Raw genomic sequence first — 22,957 nt, 5'->3', positions numbered from 1 at the left:
GGATCCGTTGAAGCGTTCCTGAGTTATTACCTCATAAAGGGACACTGGTCAGAATTGCAAAAAACGGCAAGGTCTTTAAGGTCAAAATAGGCTGGGTCATGAAGGGGTTAATTACCATTATCGGTGAAGTAAAGGTCTGTATGTACAATGTGTGTTCTTTGTTTTCTTTCTTCTTATATATTCCTTTCCTTTGGTTAATACCATCTTTAATCTTTATAGCATTATATGGATGAACTGTATTTCGCAAAGCAGCATGCGCTCATTAAGCAAATATAGTAATACATGCCATGACGTCCATATTACATGCTTTTTCCAGTCATGAAGCTCACGCATCCTCCTGCTACTATTACACACTACATAAAATTTACACACTTAGTATTTTGCAACAATCAGAATTCGGCTAATTTAATATGCACTATTTTGCACACACAGTCAAAAACAATGAGAGCAATTTTACCCCTTCACCAATGAAAATGGTTTAAAGGAAGCCTGCCAGGTGCCCCATGCCATCATCATCCATATTCCCCATCATCCATATTCCTGTATTGTAACCAAGTGCTTGCTGTTTTTATCTTTCCGATTATCTATGGCAAAAACACTTCATAGGGTTTCAATATATAAACTAGCCAGAACTTGAAGGTGGAGCATCTATTTCCCCCAGCTAGTCAAGCCTTGGGTCCTGTAATCATGCCCCTCAGCGGGACTGAGGTCTTCTAGCCTTTCCGATCATATGTTCAGTGCAGCGAATCTTACATCTGTGCACAACGTCCTACACTGAAGATATGAGCGGGATAGTAAAGATGTCAGTCAAGCTGATGGCGGCATAATTACAGTACCTGAGGCTGAACCAGTCCCATCTGACATGTCCAGACTATTTTGTATTTAATGAAGAACACTATTAAAGTATTTTTGCCTCACAGAAATAGAGAGTTTTATAACATCAATCACATTATTAAAATACAGGAATAGGGCTTTGCCTGATGATGGTTGCAGTTTGGAGACCTTAAAAGACCTGACAGATTCCCTTTAATATTACCATCATAGGTGATATGCCAGGAGGTCCACGCATTCTGGCTTTGATGGCAGATCCCAGATCTGTTACATTGTAACAGTCTGGTTTTAGTAGAAATAGAAGGAACACATATAACCAATATTTGCGTGTCAAACATTTAAAATGACAGATCTTAACCAATGATGCCGTAACATAGATGCAGGAAAGAAACAATCCATATCTTCCCTTAATTTTCCAACACACAGATGACAAGCAACAATGGTCGGGTTACCACGTACTATTAAACCACTACAATCTGACATCTCATTATCTCTGCTAAACTGAGCCCCACTCTAGAAAATGTGAAATGGTTGACAAAATTCTGATAAAAGTGTAAAATAAAAAGTCCCCCTGATTTTCTGAGAATATGATATATCAGTTAGGTGGAATCAGACTAGTTTAAAGGGCTGTTTTCATCTTCTATTCTTCAGTAGCACTTGCGGCTTCCTGGTTCCTTGGGGCGTTTCGCTCCTGATCGGCAGTTCAGACCAGCAGTGTGGTAGCGCTTTTGGTCTGAACTGAGCGCTCTCCCATGCTGCTAGCACAGGTAGCTTTGTCTCTGCAGCTTGGGAAAACCTCAGGAACACCGAAACTGGTCAGATCCAGCACTCCGACCAGCCACAGAGAAGCACTAGCAGGCTGTAAAGCAGGGGGCCTCATTAACTAGGTAACCGGCCATTCTGAGACCTCAGGGGGGCTGGTAATCCAGGTAATGAGCTGTACAATTAAAAATCCCTCTGTTCTTGAGAAAAGAGAAGATTTGCAATAAGAGAAAAATTACAAAGTTGAGCTTTTTACAAGCACTTTGCAATTTTAACCAATAAGGCAATAAAACAATTGTGAAGGGGTTAAATTCATTCATTTTCACACCATAGCAGCAAACAACTTCAAGCTCTCACACAGCAAATCCAGCACAGAATTAGATCTTAATATGACGCAAAAATACCATTACTCTTATGTTGGTATTTCATCTCTGTCCTTTGTATTACTAGGGAATCCGAACATTTTGGTTTCATTTACAATAATAAGTAGGATAACAGAGGTAAAAGTGCCATGTATAGTTCAGGCTGTGATTTGTGTGAAGTTCTTTATTATAATTATGAGCAATTCCCTAATATGAGGTTTTTACTAGAATTGAGAATGTACGGTAATCTATCAAATTCAATATTAAACACTTGATTGGTTCTATACTGATGCCATTTTTTTAAAACTTTTTCCCCCCTATCCATTTATAATACACTTCAGTTGACACATCTGTAAATAATACTTGTATACACTTCCCAGTTCTGATGTCAGTATCTGATGGTTTTACAGAGGTAAGTAATGCTACATTGTAAGCACTACTTATGGTACTAACGGCGTGCACAAGCAGTCGGTCACAGGAAATCATATTGTACGCACTGCTTACTCTAAAACTTTTAACTGCACAAGCAGTCTGTCACAGATTACTACCATGTAGGCACTGCTTACTTTATAACTAACTGCACAAGCAGTCTGTCACAGATTACTACCATGTAGGCACTGCTTACTTTATAACTAACTGCACAAGCAGTCTGTCACAGATTACTACCATGTAGGCACTGCTTACTTTATAACTAACTGCACAAGCAGTCTGTTACAGATTACTACCATGTAGGCACTGCTTACTTTATAACTAACTGCACAAGCAGTCTGTCACAGATTACTACCATGTAGGCACTGCTTACTTTATAACTAACTGCACAAGCAGTCTGTCACAGATTACTACCATGTAGGCACTGCTTACTTTATAACTACCTGCACAAGCAGTCTGTCACAGATTACTACCATGTAGGCACTGCTTACTTTATAACTACCTGCACATGCAGTCTATCACGGATGGCTACAATGTAGGCACTGCTTACTTTATAACTACCTGCACAATCAGTCTATCACAGATTACTACCTTGTAGGCACTGCTTACTTTATAACTACCTGCACATGCAGTCTATCACAGATTACTACCATGTAGGCACTGCTTACTTTATAACTACCTGCACAAGCAGTCTGTCACAGATTACTACCTTGTAGGCACTGCTTACTTTATAACTACCTGCACATGCAGTCTATCACAGATTACTACCATGTAGGCACTGCTTACTTTATAACTACCTGCACAAGCAGTCTATCACAGATTACTACCATGTAGGCACTGCTTACTTTATAACTACCTGCACAAGCAGTCTATCACAGATTACTACCATGTAGGCACTGCTTACTTTATAACTACCTGCACAAGCAGTCTGTCACAGATTACTACCATGTAGGCACTGCTTACTTTATAACTACCTGCACAATCAGTCTGTCACAGAACACTGCATTGTAGGCACTGCTTACTTTTTCGGCACAAGCAGTCTATCACAGTGCCGCACAAGCAGCCTGTTACAGATTTCTATAATTTAGACATAAATTACCTAATAACTACCTGCGCAAGCAGTCTGTCACAGTTCACCACATTGTAGACCCTACTTGCTTTTCCTGTATAAGCAGTCTGTCACTGAGAACTACATTGTAAGCGCTAGTTACTCTACAACTTCCTTCATAAGCAGTCTGTTATAGAACGCTACATTGTAGGCACTGCTTACTTTATAGCTACCTGTACAAGCAGACTGTCACTAAACGCTACATTGTAATCGTTCTTACGCTATAGTTACTGGTACAAGCAGTCTATCACAGAATGCTACAATGCAGACATTACTTACTTTATAGCTACCTTCACAAGCAGTCATTCACAAAATGCTTTTGGAAGTTTTTCCTTCTATGGCTAGAACTGAACTAACAGGTAACGCTCCCTCTCTAAGAAGACTTTCTTCAGTAGCTGCAGTTTATGTTACACAGCCTTGTGCCTCAACAAATGCAAAACACAAAAAAATCTACACCTTAGATGATCCTGACCTTCTCTATAGAAATGATGAGGAGCTTTCATAACAATCAAATACTAAGTTGTGAACAGAATGCTCCCCCTGCTCTTCAAAAAGAGGCACTGCAGCAGCTGAAGTATGTGTTATATTGGTTAATCTGCATTTGTCCAGTATCCTTGTGATTTGTTATGATTGTGAAAACTCCTTGGCTATTTGTTCTTAGAGTATGTGCATTATGGCATCTTTTTTCAGGCAATAAAAAGAACAAACATATGCATTGCAATGAAAAAATGACTTGCTATGATAATGTTCAGCCTATTTGAACTTTTTTTAAAGAAGCGCTCCCACTAACATTTTTATTGTTTAAAAGTGTGTATGTGGATGTAATGTAGAGTGAATGTGTTACTATACAGTACTCACCTACTGCCGCTGTCTCCGGAGTCCAGAGCCGGTCTCTGACTCTTATGAATGACGTCGCCTCTCTGCTGACTCCTGGTCATGGAAGTGACTTTTACACAGTAAGCCTATGGAGCATCAGAACAAGGCTCCATAGGCTTTTATTGTAACAGCGACTTCCGGCTCACCCTTAGAGCATAAAGTAAGCACGGCAGGTCTCATTTTCAGTGACATCAGTGAGAAAACCAGAAAAATGGCCACGGACACTGAAGAGCAGTGGTAGGTGAGTACTGTATATTAACACACTCAAACTACATTACATGCACATACACACATTAAAACAATACAATTGTTAGTGGGAGCGCTTCTTTACGAGTGACTGTTCCATTCTTCTGATGGCTTTTGCTTGGAATCCTCTCACTATTTGTACATTCTTTAAAAAGAATGGTGGCAAAGCTACTGCAAAAAAATTCAGAGGAGACATAAAAAAGACACTTCTTGGAAAAACAGAGTTGGCCTTCCTGAAGCATCAGGGATGTCGGCATCTAAAAGACATCATGTGCACATACCTTATAACTTACTGTAAAGGTACAAACTCTTTCTTCTTTATAATGTGTTACATTCAATTTATATTAAAATGAATATTTATTTGTGGTAAAGGTTCCTCATTGCAAAGCTGAAGGCAAGGCAGGACTAAAAGCTATGAAAAGTTGACATACTAATACACATACACATATGTATGTGGAACATACACATGTATGTGGAGATGAGCAGCAACTGAGATGCCACTTGCTGCCAAAGAAACAGGGGATCACATACATAAAATCTACCCTGTCGATCCAAGTTTTCCTGACAGCAGTGAAAATTGTGGGATTGTCTGTCATCTCTCATTAAATTGAGGTTGACTCAACTGAAATTGATGGGATCTGCTGAATAAATTTATTGACTACAAAGTAGGGTTTATACTGTATAAAGCTAGATGGCTCATAGTCATCCGATTAAAGATTGCTGGACTAAGGGTGAATTTACACTGGTCAAACGTGACTGTTTAAATGACTGCCGATCAACTATGTGTAAGCTGATCGGCGGATGATTGCGGTAATAGCCTGTTTAGAGAAGTCAACCACACTTGCACTCAGATTGATAGTTAATACAATTGTGTGCGCATAGAACATTAATGTTGTCAGCAGCACATGTCTTGTTATTTAAGACCATGTGCTGCTGAAAACAATGATTTTTAAACAAACCTAAAATCCTTTCACCCAATCAATGTTTTGTGCCATTGTCAGGTGATTGGCGACCTATTTAAATAGGCCAGTAATCGGGAACGAGCATTTCCCTATTATTGGCCAGTGGAATTGTAGGCTAGCACTACATTATTTCCATGTTACAACAGTTTGGGGTGTAGTCTAGGTTGTTTCTGTTATCCTACTGACAACTAGGGCATTCTTCCCTGGCCATTAAGTGCTGCTTCGATCTTTGGCAGTGCTGTGTTACTCTTATGTCCTACATTATCATAATACTGTACAGACAAGCTAGCTGCATGTACTCTTGCAGATACATTCATTTACGGTCAATCTCGCAGCACACATACTATTTACCTTCACATTCACACTCTCATACACTTCATCACTCCACACAGCCCTCACAGATTGCCAAAGCTGTACGCACATCCACCCTTTTACCACACATCACAGTATTTTCCTGGGTTCATCAGGGTCCCTTTGGGACAGTTGAAATGTTCAGCAAAGTCCCTTGAATTTGACAGGGTCCCAATAACTCTAAATTTGGCTGGGCTATGAGGATCTGTAACTAACCCTTCATGGCTGCTCTCAGGGGTCCGCACAGAACACCAAACCTACAAAAGATAGTAAAATAGCTTAGTTTCAAGAAAATGACAGCAAAAACGCCTTGTCAGGGCTATCAGAGCAGCTCAGTGTGGACATCACCTGTGCAAATCCCACAAAGAAAAGCTGATGGTTGGTCAGTTTCACTGCTGGCAATCGCTTTTCTTCACCGTGTTTTTGTAACCAGGATTTGTAGGCCTGAAAAAAAAAAACAAATGAGCAAATCGAGAGCTAAACTTGAGGTTATGGACTACTTTATATTCAAAGTCTCCAAAAGTATACAATCCCCACCCTGTATTTTTTATATTTTTTATGCATTGAATCATAAATTATTTTTTTCTTTTTAATCTACGAAATATATGTTCCTTACCTTCATTATACACCCAACTGCTGAATGTCTAACTACTATCCACTCCATTGAAATTACACACATTGTATACATTATTAAATCGACCTCTGAAAACCTCAAGAGGCTGATGAACTTGCTTTAAAAATGGATTATACAGCTATTCGAAAGAGAATTTTCAAAGTTTTACTGCGTGAATTTAAAATGAGCATTTTATGAGTACAACTCTAGCTGAAATAAAAAAAAAAGGTCAATCAAATATCAAGATTATAAAGTCATTCTGTCATGGATTTTCAAGGCAACTACAAGAGCCTCATCAAGTCTAAGAGATTAGATCTGATTTAAGTCAGTATTTATTTGTTTCCTTATTGTAAGTCGATGTGTAACCTTTTGGAATGTCTTTGCCAAAATTGTATAGAAAAACAGCTATTTAAAATGTTCTATGATTCAAAGAGCAATATTAATAACTACTTAGATGGAGGCCAGATGCTATTGCATTGGGAGGGCAGTAATGTCACGATGGGGGCAGGCTTTTCAGCATTGAGAATCTCTCCCCCCATGTACTCACCCACCTATCCACTCTCTCTTTCCCCTTGTGCTGACTTCTCCCGTCTGTGCTCTCTTCATTGACCTGTCTACTCCATGTGTTATCCCCCTTGTCTGCTGTCTCTCTCCTTCCTGTGCTGTGTTCTCCCGTCAAAGACAATACGCACATTACAGCAGATCGCAGAGGATACATTTTGTGAGGTAAAATATTGTTTAAAAACAGTCAGTGAAATATTTTACCTGACAAAAGAAATCCTCTGAGATCCCCTGCTGTAATGTCAGTATTGTTTTTTGCTTCCTCCCCTACCCAGGAGATGTGGTATGCTCCATACACGGTCAGACACAGACAATTTTTAAAATGAAGTTTTGTTCATGTGACCAGCTTCCTCTGCCTGTAGACACGTCCCGCATCTGTCGCCAGGATCAGCCCAATGATTTACTGCGCCTGAGTGGAATTCACGCCTGGGCAGTAAATCAGACCACCTCCATCCTTGTGCAGACAGATAGCGGCGGTCAAATTAAAACTGCGCATGCGCTCCTCCTGTACAGAGAGGCGGCAGTCAGTGAATCATTCGTCTGATCCCAGCAGCAGTGTGTTCGCGATAGTGTTCCACTGGTGGTACCGCGCAAGAGGCAGCGTACTGCATATACAGTGTGTGTGTGTGTGTGTGGGCTGAAATTGCCCCTCTCGGCTTATACTCGAGTCATTCCCAGGGGTCGGCAGGGGAGGTGGAGCATCAGCTGTGTAATAATACGCACCTGCTCCTGGCGCAGTCCCTGGTTCCCCGGCATCGGCAGCTTCTTCCTGTAGTGAGCGGTCACATGGTACCGCTCATTACAGTAATGAATATGGACATATTCATTACTGTAATGAGCGGTACCATGTGACTGCTCACTAAAGGAAGAAGCTGCCGGCGCCGGGGAACCAGGGACTGCGCCAGGAGCAGGTGAGTATTACGCAGTGCGCGATATTCACCTGCTCCGCCGGCCGCCGCTGCATCTTCCACGTCCTCTGCACTGACGCTCAGGTCAGAGGGCGCGATGACGCGATAGTGCAGAGGACAGGGAAGACGCAGCGGCGGCCGGCGGCAGTGGAACGGGGAGCAGGTGAATATAGCAAGTGCCGGGGACCTGAGCACCGAGAGGTGAGTATGTGATTTTTTTTTTTTTTTTTAATCGCAGCAACAGCATATGGGGCAAATGTCTACATGGAGCATCTTATGGGGCATAATCAATGTTTGTGCAGCACTATATGGGGCTAATGTCTACATGGAGCATCTTATGGGGCCATTATCAACGTTTGTGCAGCATTATATGAGGCAAATGTCTGTATGGAGCATCTTATGGGGCTATAATCTGCATTTGTGCAGCATTATATGGGGCATATTTTATTATGGAGCATCTTATGGGGCCCATCATAAACTTTATGGAGCATTATATGGGGTTCCTGATTCAATATGGATATTCAAAAACACTTAACCTACTGATGTCTCAATTAATTTTACTTTTATTGGTATCTATTTTTATTTTTGAAATTTACCAGTAGCTGCTGCATTTTCCACCCTAGGCTTATACTCGAGTCATTAAGTTTTCCCAGTTTTTTGTGGCAAAATTAGGGGGGTCGGCTTATACTTGGGTCGGCTTATACTCGAGTATATACGGTATATAGCAGCAACATATTCTGCAGCACTTTATCATTAAGCTGGAACAAGTGCAGCCAATAAAGACATTACTGAGTAACACATAGTTCAGCAGTTCCAGGAGGCATGAGGGCCCTGCTTACAATTTATAAATGGTGTCTAAGTGATGCCGTGTGCACATATCCTCAGACTGTCTACTCGAAGTTTGCACTGTCTAATTAGCCTGATAAATCTTCCCCATTAAGCACATACAAAGTTTGAAGAGGAAACCATGTAGTCGTAAATAATAATTAGTGCATGTCAAGTTTGAAAACCATATTCTTTTTTTTAAGTGTGGTTTTACCATGAATTTCATAGTAAACTTTTAGATGTGTGACAAAAAATGGCATGTGTAATACTACCGCAAGAGTTTTCAATATTAAGAGCTGAGAGCTGATGTGATTCAATACAGATAGAACCTGAAAAAGTATTCTGATGTAATTTAGTTATAGTATGATGGGACTATTTAACCATGGTATAGATGTATTATTTACCGGTGATTTGCGTATGGCAGCATTTTTCAATCACTATGTAGAGGTATTATTTGGTCATCTCCCGCCTCGACTACTGCAACCTCCTACTCTCTGGACTCCCCTCTAGCACTCTGGCACCACTCTAATCCATCCTACACTCTGCTGCCCGACTAATCTACCTGTCTCCCCGCTATTCCCCAGCCTCTCCCCTATGTCAAGCCCTTCACTGGCTTCCTATCGCCCAGAGACTCCAGTTCAAAACCCTCACAATGACATACAAAGCCATCCACAACCTGTCTCCTTCATACATCTGTGACATGGTCTCCCGGTACCTACCTACACGCAACCTCTGATCCTCTCAAGACCACCTTCTCTACTCCCCTCTCATCTCTTCTTCCCACAACCGCATCCAAGACTTCTCCCGTGCTTCCCCCATACTCTGGAACTCTCTACCCCAACACATCAGGCTCTCGCCTACCATAGAAACCTTCAAAAATAACCTGAAGACTTACCTCTTCCGACAAGCCTACAGCCTGCAGTGATCCTGAAGTTACTGAACTGCCGCACAACCTGCCCTACCCTCTCCTAGTGTTTCATCACCCATCCCCTGCAGACTGTGAGCCCTCGCGGGCAGGGTCCTCCCTCCTTATGTACCCGTGTGCCTTATTTGCTCATGTTTAATGTACTTGTCTATATTTGCCCCGTATTCACATGTAAAGCGCCATGGAATAAATGGCGCTATAAAAATGTATAATAATAATAATTGTATAGCAGTACTACTTGGGATTTTGCTGCCACAAATAGCAAAATAGTTACACTTAGGCCAGTACTTCACATAGCACAAATACTTATCATTCTGGCACTTACATGATATGCCGCCTTTAAGCCACCATTGTCAGCTATGTTCTCCCCAAGTGTTTGACGTCCATTGACCTTCTCTCCATTCACATTGTAAGCATTATATTGACTAACCATGCACTCAGTACGATTTTTAAATGCCTCCAGAGATGAGTTTTGCCACCAAGGACGTAAGTTACCTTCCTCATCATATTCCCGTCCTGCCATAGAAATTATAATTCAACAGAGATATGTAAGTGCGCAGCAAAAGCCCATTTAATCTGGTGATCCATATAAACAAGGTAGGAACAAGTATGGGTAAATGGAAAATGTAATTATTTAAAAATGACCAACAAATAATGCACATTTTCATCAGTCAGACTACCATATGGTGTATGCACTTGGAGTATCCATGCAGTGAAACTAAATATATAACTTTACTTTTTAATCAAGCGGTTGCAACACCTTTAGCCTTTCAGTTCATGATTTAGGACTAAATAATGCACCCAAGAGAGCAATATCAAAGATTTATAACAGTAGGAGAGACTATTTTCTAACAAAGTCCCCAATAGACATTCAGTGGGAATTACCCATAATTGAGGATATTTTCAATATAATTTGGTATCCCTTTAAAGTAAATCTGGTTATTTGCGGAGTTACAGAGATGTTCTTTAGAATGACTTTTTATTCTATTTGAACCTGTTCACAGTGTGTATGTGTATGTCACACACTGGTGCAGAAATATGGAGTTAGTTCAGGAGCCCAGCCTACAACATACCTGGCCAGTTGTGTTATACAGCTGAGCATTGATTGCTGCTGTTAGACCCTTGAATTGAATGTTAAACTGTTCGATTTCTGAATGTGGCATTTAAGGAACACAATCCTGGGGGTGCACCATTTTGGACTAGCATGACTTCCCTATCAAGGAGATTAGAACAGGACGAAGCATTGTCTAAGGAACCATGACTTTAGCTATATACTTTAATATAGTTATATTACAGTCTAGAATAAGTGCAGATTCAAGTCCCTTAAAAAGAGTAACAAAAAAGGTTTTAAAAATATTTAATAATACAGTACTGGTCAAAAGATTGGGCACACCTATTCAAGGAATGGTTTTCCTAGCTCCTATTGGAATGTGCACATTGTAGATTCAGACTGAAGGCATCAAAACTACAAATGAATACATATGGGAATAAAGAATCACGTTTGAAAAAATACCCCCTTTTACTCTGATGGCAGCTTTACATTACTTTGGCATTCCTTCAGACATCAATACTTTAAGACACGAAGGTCATTCAATCTAGAAAATTGCTAGAACATTTGAGGCATCTTCAAGTGTAGTCATGAAAGTCATCAATCACTATGATAAAACTGGCTCTCATGAGGATTATCCCAAGGAAGGAAGACCAAGTATTACCTCTACTGCAGAGGATAAGTTCATCAGAGATAACAGTCTAAAAAAAATCTAATTGAGAGCACTTCAGATAACAGTCCTCACAAATGATGCATCAAGTAGCAGACACATCTCCACATGAACTGTTCAGTGGTGACTGGGAGAAACAGGCTGTCATGGTCGAATTTCTGTTAAAAAAAAGCCACTACTGAGGACTGCAAACAAGAGGAGACTTGCTTGGTCCAAGTAACATAAGGATTGGACATTATATAAGTAGAAATCTGTGCTATGGTTTGATATATCAAAATTTGAGATTTTTGGTACCAACCACTATATTTATCTATGATGCAGAAAAGGTGAGCAGATGTTCCCACATGTGTAGTGGCCACTGTGAAGCATGAAGGGGGAGGTGAGATTGTGTGTGGGTGCTTTGCTGGGGATTTATTCCAAATTCAAGGCACTCACTCTTACCCAACATGGGTATCACAGTATTCTGCAACAACATGCCATCCCATCTGGTTTTCTCCTAGTGTGACCATCATTTGTGTTGCAACAGGATAATGTCCCAAATCACACCTCCATGTTATGCAAGGGCAATGTGACCAAGAGAGTGAGGGATGAAGTACAGCGTGATATGTTACTGCATCCACAATCTCTTGACTCAACCCAATTGAGATGGTTTGGGAAGAGTTGGACCACACGGTGAACACAAAGCAGCCAACAGCACCTATGCAAACTCCTTCAATACTGTTGGAAGCAATTCCAGGTGACTATCTTATTAAGCTGCTTGGGAGAATGCTAAGAGGTTATATATATTTTATAAGAGTGAAAGGTTGTTTTTCTAGAAATCTAAGGTTTAAGGCACATGTTCTGGATTTTCGCGGTTTTTTTTTTCACATTTTTTCAGCGGTTTTCCACTGCAAAAACGCTTAAAAAACTCTTACATTAAGCATCCCATCATTTTTTATGCATTCCGCAATTTTTGTGCACATGTTGCGTTTTTTTCCGCAATAAAAACGCATTGCGGAAAAAAACGCAGCATGTTCATTAATTTTGCGGATTTTTCGCGGATTTCCTGCTATATTATTGCAATGGGAAGCTCCGGAAATTTGGCAAATCACACTGATTTTAGAGGGAAATTTGATTTGCAGCAAAATAATACAAATGGAATATTCCTTATTATACTCTAGGTCTCTCATTCTAAACGTAGAATGGAATAAAATGTAATACCTCGCTACTCACCTATCCCATCATCTAGCCCTCTGTGTATTTTATTTTTACCTTCCTGTCACGTGCATCCTCTTTGTCCTTAACTCCATTGTGTGTCTTCAGTCTCCAATTAGTTCTCTGAAGTCACTGTGTTGACTAGGCCAAGGTGTGCCGGGATGAAACAGTGCGTGAGAAGTCTAGTTAGTGATGAAAACCATGGTATGGAGTGAAGCATCCGAAGAGGAAGCGCTTGACGGGCGAGGTGAAAAGTAAAGGTGCGGAGGACCAGATGACGGGACAGGTGAGACATAAGGTCAATACTATTTATTTTATTTTTATCTGTTTGCTTGGCCTTCTACATTTCAATATAATGTCTGTCGCAGCTGTTCGTAATTTTTGTTGACTTCACCCAATGTGAGTTACAAAAAAAATCAATATTCTGGAGAATACACATTTTTATAAAGTTCTAAGAGAATTAAATTCCACCTGATGAAAATTGCTTATCTCGAATACATACAGCTTGTATTGTAAAATAAGGAGACAAATTCACTTTAAGAACATTTTTATACTAGTTAACCTAAACTCTTCTTAGACATATAAAGCTTTTGACCAATTAACTATGTAACAAACCTTGATCATCAAATGCATGCGTCAGTTCATGTCCCATCACTACTCCAATACCCCCGAAATTTAGAGCCCTAAAGAAGAAAGAAGAGAAGGAAAGTATGAGCGAGATCAGACATGCTACAGAGAAAACAGGAATCTTAACAAGAAAAGATTTTTAAAATGACTATAATGAGCACAGAATCCAAATACAAATGATGCTTATAAGAGCACAAGTACCGTATATCCGCGCCATACTTATGTTACTGTATTCAGAACTAGGATAATCTATAAAAATACGGATTTGTAGTATCTATAGTTTTTATTGAAGAACGGCATTGTATTCTCATTTGTAGAACTTATTTATTGATAAAACCATTTTTTTTTTCGAATATTGATTTATCAAACCTACATAACAGGAAGTAGCCAAAACATGGCAGTTTTATTTAAAACTTGACAAACCAAGGAGACAAAAACCGTAGAACAAAAAGTGTTTAAAATTCATGCCACAAATGCAAATAGCTTAATTTGGCCAATTTATGCAGAAATTCTGCAGAACACCTGCAATGTGAAAAATAACTTCGCTTTAGCTATCATACTGGTAAATATATGTACTAACCTATCGTCCAGTGTTAAGCTACATCTTTTGGCTTTGTATCATTAGTATATAAAGTCTACAACTAAAACAGCATGTCTACAAACATTAGTGGGTCAAAATACCAAATGGTAAATAGTTACTTATATCTGGGTATGGTTATCATCAGGCAAGATACCAGTGAATATTTAACCCCTTCACTGATACACTTTTCAATGGTGATCGTTAAGGCTCTCATTCCTCAGTGCTGTTTTTACCACAGTGAAGAATGAATGAATAACGGCGACCGACCGACTGAAACAGACTCCAAAGTGATGTGCCTCATTATAGGTTTCATCTGAATTGCATGTTTTGGGGATTTAAATGGAAATAACCGTGATGGAACTGCTTGGCAATGAGCCCAGGATAAATGTGAAACTATCTTTATACTGAAAGCGATCAAATAATGTTTTGTACCCCAAAATGTTGTTAATAAAAACGTCAACTTAGCCCACAGAAAACAAGCTCCCACTCAGGTCCATTATTTGTCAATGGAAATATAAGGGGTTTCCATGATACACAGAGTGATTGCAGACTTATCGATTTGGACCGGATAACCCCTTTAATATGCAATGATCTTAGTGTTCTAAAAAGATAAAACAATGCCAATACAAGCATACATATGAGGTGATGCTGCGATATCAAAGAACACCGGCTCACTACTGTGATGATATAGTAGTAAGTTGTGACTTGTATGTGAAAGTGATTGATAATTCATTTTAGCTATAGGTGTCTTCTGCAAATTATGTAATCCAATATTCATATTATTACGGTATTAGTTTGCCCTATATCAGTGTATAATCATAGGTAATTACATATATACCGTAATGGTATGTTACCTGATTATAACCAATCCCCCAGATAGAAGTAACTGCTAACCATTGGGTATTTTGACCCACTAATATATGTAGGCATGGTGTCTTGTAAATATACACTTTAAAATACTAATGAAACAGGGCTGAGCGATCTAACACTAGACAGCAATAAGTTTTTACATATTGGCATTACCTGTGTAATGCGTAGTTTTTACACTTCATTATTTGAACATTGTACATTTCTACATTGATTATATGTGTTTTTCACGATTATGACCATGGTTTTTCAGTGTTGTTTTGATTTTTACGCTGACTAATAGCCTTCTTTGAAGCAGTTTTAAAGTTAGATTATGTTCACACCTTGCATTTTTGCTGCATTTTTTTCTGGAGGCAAAACCTGCTCTCTAAGGCTACTTTCACACTAGCGTCATTTTCAATACGTCGCAATGCGTCATTTAGGGGAAAAAACGCATCCTGCAAAGTTGTTTGCAGGATGCGTTTTTGCCCCAGAGAGTAACATTACCGATGTATTGACGGTTGCGCCGTGTTGTGGTGGACCGCCAGGAGCAAAAAAACGTTAAAATGTAACTTTTTTGCTGCCGACGGACCGCTTTTTCCGACCGCGCATGTGCGGCCGGAACTCCGCCCCCACCTCCCCGCACCTCACAAAGGGGCAGCGGATGCGCTGGAGAAATGCATCCGCTGCACCCGTTGTGCGGCGCAACAAACGCTAGCGTCGGATTCTCGGCCCGACGCAATGCGACGGGCCGAATCCGACGCTAGTGTGAAAGTAGCCTAAGCAGTAAAAAAAAAAAAGCTGATTACAAAAAGCAGATTTTGCTGTGTTTTTTTTTTCTGCGAGTTTTGCAGCGTTTTTCAGTATCCCAAAGTTTAGCTTTGCGTCCACCATTCAAGCGTGAACAATGTAAGGTGTAGGCCACCAATGCAAAACGTATGTGACACTATAAAACATTTTTGGAAAAGAGGCAAATTGATCAAATTATCAATTGGCCTGGAATCATTTATCCAAGTAAGGCTGGTTTCACATTTGCGTTTTTTTTGCGTTTTTGCGCAAAAAAACGCATGCGTTTTTTCCCTATACTTAACATTAAAAACGCATGCGTTTTTTTGCATGCATTTTGACAACGCATGCGTTTTTTCTCTGCATGCGTTGTGTTGCAGAAATGCAACATGTAGTAATTTTAGCGGCGTTTTTTTGCCGCAAAAAAAATGTATTGATGTCTATGTAAACGCATGCGTTTTTAAGCACATGCATTTGCATGCGTTTTTATAGAAAAACACAAGAATACACACTGAAAAGCCACCCCCCCAAACCTGACCCTAAGGGATCCTAACCCTAGCCCTAAGGGTTAGGGTTAGGATCCCTTAGGGTTAGGATCCCTAGGGTTAGGGTAAGGATCCCTAGGGTTAGGGCTAGGGTTAGAGTTTGTGTTAGGGTTAGAGTTTTAGGGTTAGGGTTAGAGTTTGTGTTAGGGTTAGAGTTTGTGTTTTTGGTTAGGGTTAGAGTTTGTGTTTTAGGGTTAGGGTTAGAGTTTGTGTTTTAGGGTTAGGGTTAGAGTTTGTGTTTTAGGGTTAGGGTTAGAGTTTGTGTTTTAGGGTTAGGGTTAGAGTTTGTGTTTTAGGGCTAGGGTTAGCGTTTGTGTTAGAGTTTGTGTTAGAGTTTGTGTTAGAGTTTGTGTTAGAGTTTGTGTTAGAGTTTGTGTTAGAGTTTGTGTTAGAGTTTGTGTTAGAGTTTGTGTTAGAGTTTGTGTTAGAGTTTGTGTTTTAGGGTTAGGGTTAGGGTTACAGTTTGTGTTTTAGGGTTAGGGTTAGAGTTTGTGTTAGGGTTAGGATCCCTAGGGTTACTAGGGATCCTAACCCTAGGTATTTCTGTTTATAGTGTTTTTCTAGTTGATTTTGATGATTGGCAGCTGTCACACACTTCTCATCATGCGTTTCAAAAACGCAAACGCAGGAAAAAACGCATGTAAACATGTCAAAACGCCGCGTTTGTGTTAAAACATGCAAAAACGCAGCGTTTAAATGCGTTTTTTCACCAAATGCATTTGCGTTTAAAACGCTGCGTTTTTAAACGCAAATGTGAAACCAGCCTAAGACATTGACAGAGCATTTTGTAGGGAGGACACTGTCTACTTTGGGTTATTGAGATGGTCTGGCATTGTCAATTTCACACATTAGTCAGGCAATGTTTAGGTTTACATATTGGTCGGTCATTCAATTGAAATTCAAGGAAATTGTTTACTTTAACACTAATTTAATTAAACTGTACTAATCCTAACTGTCATTCTCAGGAGAGGTGACCAAGACATTATGGGTTAAATGTGAGAAAATCACAAATATAAATGGGTTTCACATCCTGCTGCACCTGCTTTTGTCACTATAATGCAGCAAAACCTGGTATCTGCCTTTTTGCACTTACTCATTGGTGGTAAAAGAACTGGGCAAAAATGTTGAAGTGACATGCTTCAGTATTTAAAAACGCAGCAGTTTCCCATTTGAGTCAGGAAAACAAAACAGTCTGTGTATGAGATTTCTGAAATCTCATAGCTTTTGCTGGTACTGTAAAACGCAGCTTACTATTTGCATTAAAAGAAATGCAGCAAAAACGCAACATGTGAACATAGCCTAAATCTGAGAGGAGCATAGTGTAGAGACAAAGACTCTGATTTTAGTAATGTGTCACTTACTGGGCTGCTTGCTGCAGTTTTGATAACATCAGTGTTCTGTCAGCTGCAGATCTACCAGTTCTCTGAATGCTGAGCTGTGTCTAACCCGCCCACACCACTGATTGGCAGCTTTCTGTGTACACCGTGCATAGGCAGGAAACTACCAATGGTGGGGAAGGGGTAAACAGAGCTCATGAATATAGAAGACTACATAGCAGCAGGTTTACTAGTCCTTTAGAGATAATCATCAGCTGATAAAACACTGGTTTTATCACAACTGCAGCAAGCAGCCCAGTAAGTGACACATTGCAGGAATCAGGGTCTCTATATCTGTATTATGCTTCTCTCAAACTAGGTGACAAAAACTTGGCGAAGGATTCCCTTTAATTGTGATTTATTTAAATTGAGCTTTTGAACAATCACATTTTTTTATGAATTGTTTTATGGATTTTGGTAGTGATAGCAATGGGTCATATATATTGAAACCACTGAAGGACAATTATGTTACAGCAGTATGTGGTAACTTAAAACGTAACCTTTAATCTCTTAAACAACTTTAAATAACAGATATGTAAAATATTTTTAGTCCAGCCAGACTTAAAGTGCAGACCAGTGCTGCTCCCACCTTACAGCTGACCATACCCTGAATATGGCATGGTGACTAATGGGCCGGCGGGCTGTGTCAGAACAGACCTCTCTACTCCTGATCTTCATATTGGGTGAGACTTTTCCAATCTATGTTTAGTACTAGTATGCACCCTCACCTCTGATAGGAGTGCTTCTGCTATACTGTTTGACCTGCACCAAATACTAATATGTATGCTACTATATAATGCTGCCAGGAGGAATTCTCCTACATGGGTCAGTACAAAGGAGTTAATACATATTCTTTTTGACATATAGATGTGTAGATCTAATCTGTATCATATACTCAAATATGTACGTTACCATTGAATACTGCTGGGAATAATCTTCCTGTATGTCGGCCAGCGTAAGGGACGTGGTATATATTATTCTGTGACGGATATATACACTGCTCAAAAAAATAAATGGAACACTAAAATTCCACATCCTAGATACCACTGAATGAAATATTCCAGTTGTAAATCTTTATTACATAGTGGAATGTGTTGAGAACAATAAAACCTAAAAATTATCAACGTAAATCACAACTAATTTTCCCCGGGAGGTCTAGAGTTGGAATGATGCTCAAAATTAAAGTGGAAAATGAAATTACAGGCTGATCCAACTTCAGTGGTAATGCCTCAAGACAAGGAAATGATGCTCAGTAGTGTGTGTGGCCTCCACGTGCCTATATGATCTCCCTTCAACACCTGGGCATGTTCCTGGTAAGGCAGCGGATGGTCTCCTGAGGGATCTCCTCCCAGACCTGGACTAAAGCATCCGCCAACTCCTGGACAGTCTGTGGTGCAGCATGATGTTGGTGGATGGTGCGAGACATGATGTCCCAGATGTGTTCAATCGGATTCCATAGCTTCAATGCAGGAACTGCTGACACACTCCAGTCACATGAGGCCGGGCATTGTCCTGCATTAGGAGGAACCCAGGGCAAACCACACCAGCATATGGTCTCACAAGGGGTCTGAGGATCTCATCTCGATACCTAATGGCAGTCAGGCTACATTTGGCGAACACATGGAGGGTTGTGCGGCCCTCCAAAGAAATGCCAACCCACACCATTACTGACCCACTGCAAAACTGGTCATGCTGAAGGATGTTGTGGGCAGCAGATCACTCTCCACGGTGTCTCCAGACTCTGTCACATCTGTCACATGTGCTCAGTGTGAACCTGCTTTCATCTCTGAAGAGCACAGGGCACCAGTGGCAAATTTGCCAATCCTGGTGTTCTATGGCAAATGCCCAGTGTCCTGCACGGTGTTGGGCTGTGAGTACAACCCCATCTGTGGACGTCGGGCACTCAGACCATCCTCATGGAGTTGGTTTTTAACCGTTTGTGCAGACACATGCACATTTGTGGCCTGCTGGAGCTCATTTTGCAGGGCTCTGGCAGTGCTCCTCCTGTTCCTCCTTGCACAAAGGCTGAGGTAGCGGTCCTGCTGCTGGTTGTTGCCCTCCTATGGCCCCCTCCACATTTCCTGGTGTACTGGCCTGTCTCCTGGTAGCGCCTCCAGCCTCTGGACACTGCACTGACAGACACCGCAAACCTCCTTGTCACAGCTTGCATTGATGTGCCATCCTGGATGAGCTGCACTACCTGAGCCACTTGTGTGGGTTGTATAGTCCATCTCATGCAACCACGAGTGTGAAAGCACAACCAACATTCAAAAGTGACCAAAACATCAGCCAGAAAGCATTGGTACTGAGATATGGTCCCCACCTGCAGAACCACTCCTTTATTGAGTCTATCTTGATAATTGCCAATAATTTCCATCTGTATTCTATTCCATTAGCACAATAGCATGTGAAATTGATTGTCGAACAGTGTTGCTTCCTAAGTGGACAGTTTGATTTCACAGAATTTTTATCTACTTGGAGTTATAGTTTAAGTGTTCCCTTTATTTTTTTGAGCAGTGTATATAAATTTTGTCTTGGTTTGCACTGTCTTTGCACTTTAAGTCCGGCTAGACTAAAAATATTTTACATATCTGTTATTTTAAGTTGATTAAGAGATTAAAGGTTACGATTTAAGTTACCACATATTGCTATGGCATGTTTCATGGATTTTGGTATCATTTGTAGGTCGTACATATTAGTGTTCAATGAGATCCCACTGATGACACTTATCATAGGCGCAAAATTGGACTGTGGTCCTTATAAGTGGTTATAGAGGTTTAAAATGCAGAAGCCGATCTCTGATTCATGCTGCCTAACAGGTTTCCTTTCAAGTTTGCATTTTGGTAGTAGTAAAGTGAATAAAAGTAAGGATGTGAGCAGCTTTGACACAATGGGTTAATCCATATCCAAAACAGTAGGTTTTGGCGACTATTCCCAGGTGCTTTAACACAATTTGCTAAAAAAGTTAATGCTGACTATTATAGAAAAATGTCCGTGCCAATAATGCACTAAAGCTTACCCCACATGATGCTACAAAGCTGCAGACTGATCAGAGAGCCCATGCTGACCTCTGTCTAGTGCTGAAAAAATCTAAAATGAGCATGTGAGCATCAGAAACAGACTAGCTAGCAATAGATGAATGTAACCTGGAGTGATGGATCACATTTTTTTACATTATGTAGACAGTCTGACAACTGTCCATTGCTTACCTAGGAAAGAGATGTCACCGTGATACACTACAATATGGAAGCCAGCGGAGGCAGTGTGAAGGCGTCCCTTGGTACTGGTATTCGTGTGGATGATATTTTGACATGTACCTCTAACTTAATTATTGTTCAGACCAAGTACACACCTTTCTGTAATGGTTACTCCTATAGACAGTGGCCTGTCAGCAGGATAATGCACCCTGACACACACACAAATTGTTTGGCTATCGTGCGAGGAACGTGACAATGAACTCAACATGCTAACTTGGCCTTGGGTCTCAATCCACAAGAGCATTTGTGAGATGTCTTGAAAAAAACAGGTCCAATCCATTGAGACCCCATCTCGCAACTATCTCTTCTTTCCTGAAAATGTATTTAGAATTGAGAGTCCTCAGTGGTTGAAACCTTTTAATGGCTAACTGAAAAGATGGTAACAAATCGCAAGCTTTTGAGACTAATCAGACCTCTTCATCAGGCATAGACTAATATAAATTCTGAAGAATCACATACTTATACTTCTATCTACTATCTATCTATATTTCTATCTACTGGCTAACACGATACCAAGATATATATATCTTTCCTGAATCTTCTTTCCTGAACATCCTCTAAGCTGTTGATGGTCAAATCAAAGTTCAACTTTGATGTGGTTATTTTCAAGTTTAAAAAATGCTTAGGAGAGGAAAAACACGGCTGCAGCCCTGCTGTCGGAGCAATTTAACTAATAATTAATTTGGCACCCTACTAAGAATTGTACTACACAGAAGCTGCAGAAGTCAAACAGTCCAACATTTTTTATAAAACCCTATTGCAAAAACACCTTTTAGGCAAAAATATATGTATTTTAGTAAAAATAAAATGCCCTAACTGTGTTCATATCCATTTTAATATTCATAATTGGGGAAATAGTAAACCAAATTTACCAATTTCTCTTCTCTTAGGCCCCATAGCAGCGTCATGGGCTACCTCCAGACCTTTCTGATTCATACGTCTTTGCTTCTTTACACATATTTGAACTGCGTGCACGCCAACATTTATATAACATTTCCTTATTCTGGCTGGGATAAGTATAAAAGCTGAACACATACTTAGGGTGTGTGGGAGCATAGAACGGAGCCTGGAGGATGCCTGCTGGGAAGACGATTTCATTCTTGTTTGGCAAATAATAAGCGTTGACTGTCTGGGGTGTCATACTCCATCTGCAGAGAAAATTAGACATATGGAAAATTCTCCTTAGCTCTTCATGTTCTTACTGAACAATATGGTTTTATTTAGGTCGCTGATCTTTTAGGCAACTGCTAACTCTTTATTTCCAGTAAGGAGCCTATATTTCTTCCTCATGTTATACAGATTCAGACTGAACCAAAACATGTTTTACATCAGCCGGCTATTTTATGTGTGTTTTACATATACCAATGGAGAGAAAATAACTGACATGTGCTTGATACATGAAAGAGTAAAACTAAAATACATATTCAAACTGACAAATGTGACTTCCTGCACTTTTATTACTGGCATAAGAATTGCTGCATACCAGTTGTAAGGACATTTGCCTGTTTGATTGGCCATAAACCCCTACTACACACCTATACAACAGAATGACAACTGACTGCTGCTGGATGGCTGCTACTTCATGTATACAAGGATATGATTCTCCCATTTCTTTCATATTTATTAACATGACAACCATTTCAGACAACCGATAGAGACACAGGATGCTGATCTGGTCCCCATCCCTGGATTTAATTGTATGCTTTTTGTTAAGTCTTTCAATGGGTACATCACTATGTGGTTTGCCAGGAGGTGGGAGACGCATGTGAGGGATATACGAAAAGCAAAGATGTCGATGTTACATTATGTACTTATGACTAATGGTTGGAAAAAGTCATGGCAGTATGGGCTATATAGAGAAGAAATGCAGAAATTAATGACTACTGTTCTGCTTCCTTCGTAGTCGAAGAGGATAATGACTTCAGGGTTTAGAGCAGAATCAGCGGCTGTGGGTCCGGAAGTGACTGATGAGCCTAATCCTGGCCCTGAAGGCTCGCTCACATATGTGAAATAAGTAAGTAGGTGTGGTCAGAACAGTGGATGCTGCTTGTGCCTTGCGCACAGCTTGCTTTCCATTTGCCTCAAAGATTCTCCTATCTTCAATTGCACAAGTTCCTGAGGTGTTCCTACCTCGCCAAGCTGACATTCCAGGGTATCTTCTCCCATATGTTGATGTTGACTCCCAGGTTCTTGACACATGCTTTAAAGCAATCTTTGTAATGTTTCTTCTTCCCCCCAACTGTTTGCTTTCCCTGGCACAGGCAATCGG

General features: G+C 40.3%; 1 protein-coding gene across 2 annotated transcripts in view; it reads right to left on the bottom strand.

The window, feature by feature from the left end:
- Nucleotides 1–4,939: 4,939 nt before the first annotated feature.
- Nucleotides 4,940–22,957, bottom strand: part of ECE2 (endothelin converting enzyme 2) — a 149,048-nt gene continuing 131,030 nt past the window's right edge. Inside the window, exons 15-19 of one of the 2 annotated variants that reach the window (XM_069726950.1) lie at nt 21,726–21,836; nt 13,287–13,354; nt 10,085–10,275; nt 6,276–6,371; nt 4,940–6,184 (exon numbers count right to left, since the gene is read on the bottom strand). In XM_069726950.1, the coding sequence (XP_069583051.1) occupies nt 6,008–6,184; nt 6,276–6,371; nt 10,085–10,275; nt 13,287–13,354; nt 21,726–21,836 (643 nt within the window). In that variant the 3' untranslated portion in view covers nt 4,940–6,007. The remainder of the gene's footprint in view (nt 6,185–6,275; nt 6,372–10,084; nt 10,276–13,286; nt 13,355–21,725; nt 21,837–22,957) is intronic. The other variant, XM_069726949.1, reaches the window with a different exon arrangement.

This window comes from Ranitomeya imitator, chromosome 5, assembly GCF_032444005.1.
Source record: "Ranitomeya imitator isolate aRanImi1 chromosome 5, aRanImi1.pri, whole genome shotgun sequence".
In the NCBI taxonomy this organism is placed as follows: Eukaryota; Metazoa; Chordata; class Amphibia; order Anura; family Dendrobatidae; genus Ranitomeya; species Ranitomeya imitator.
The sequence above is the reverse complement of the archived record's forward strand: the minus strand, read 5'-3'. Positions and strand labels throughout refer to the sequence as shown.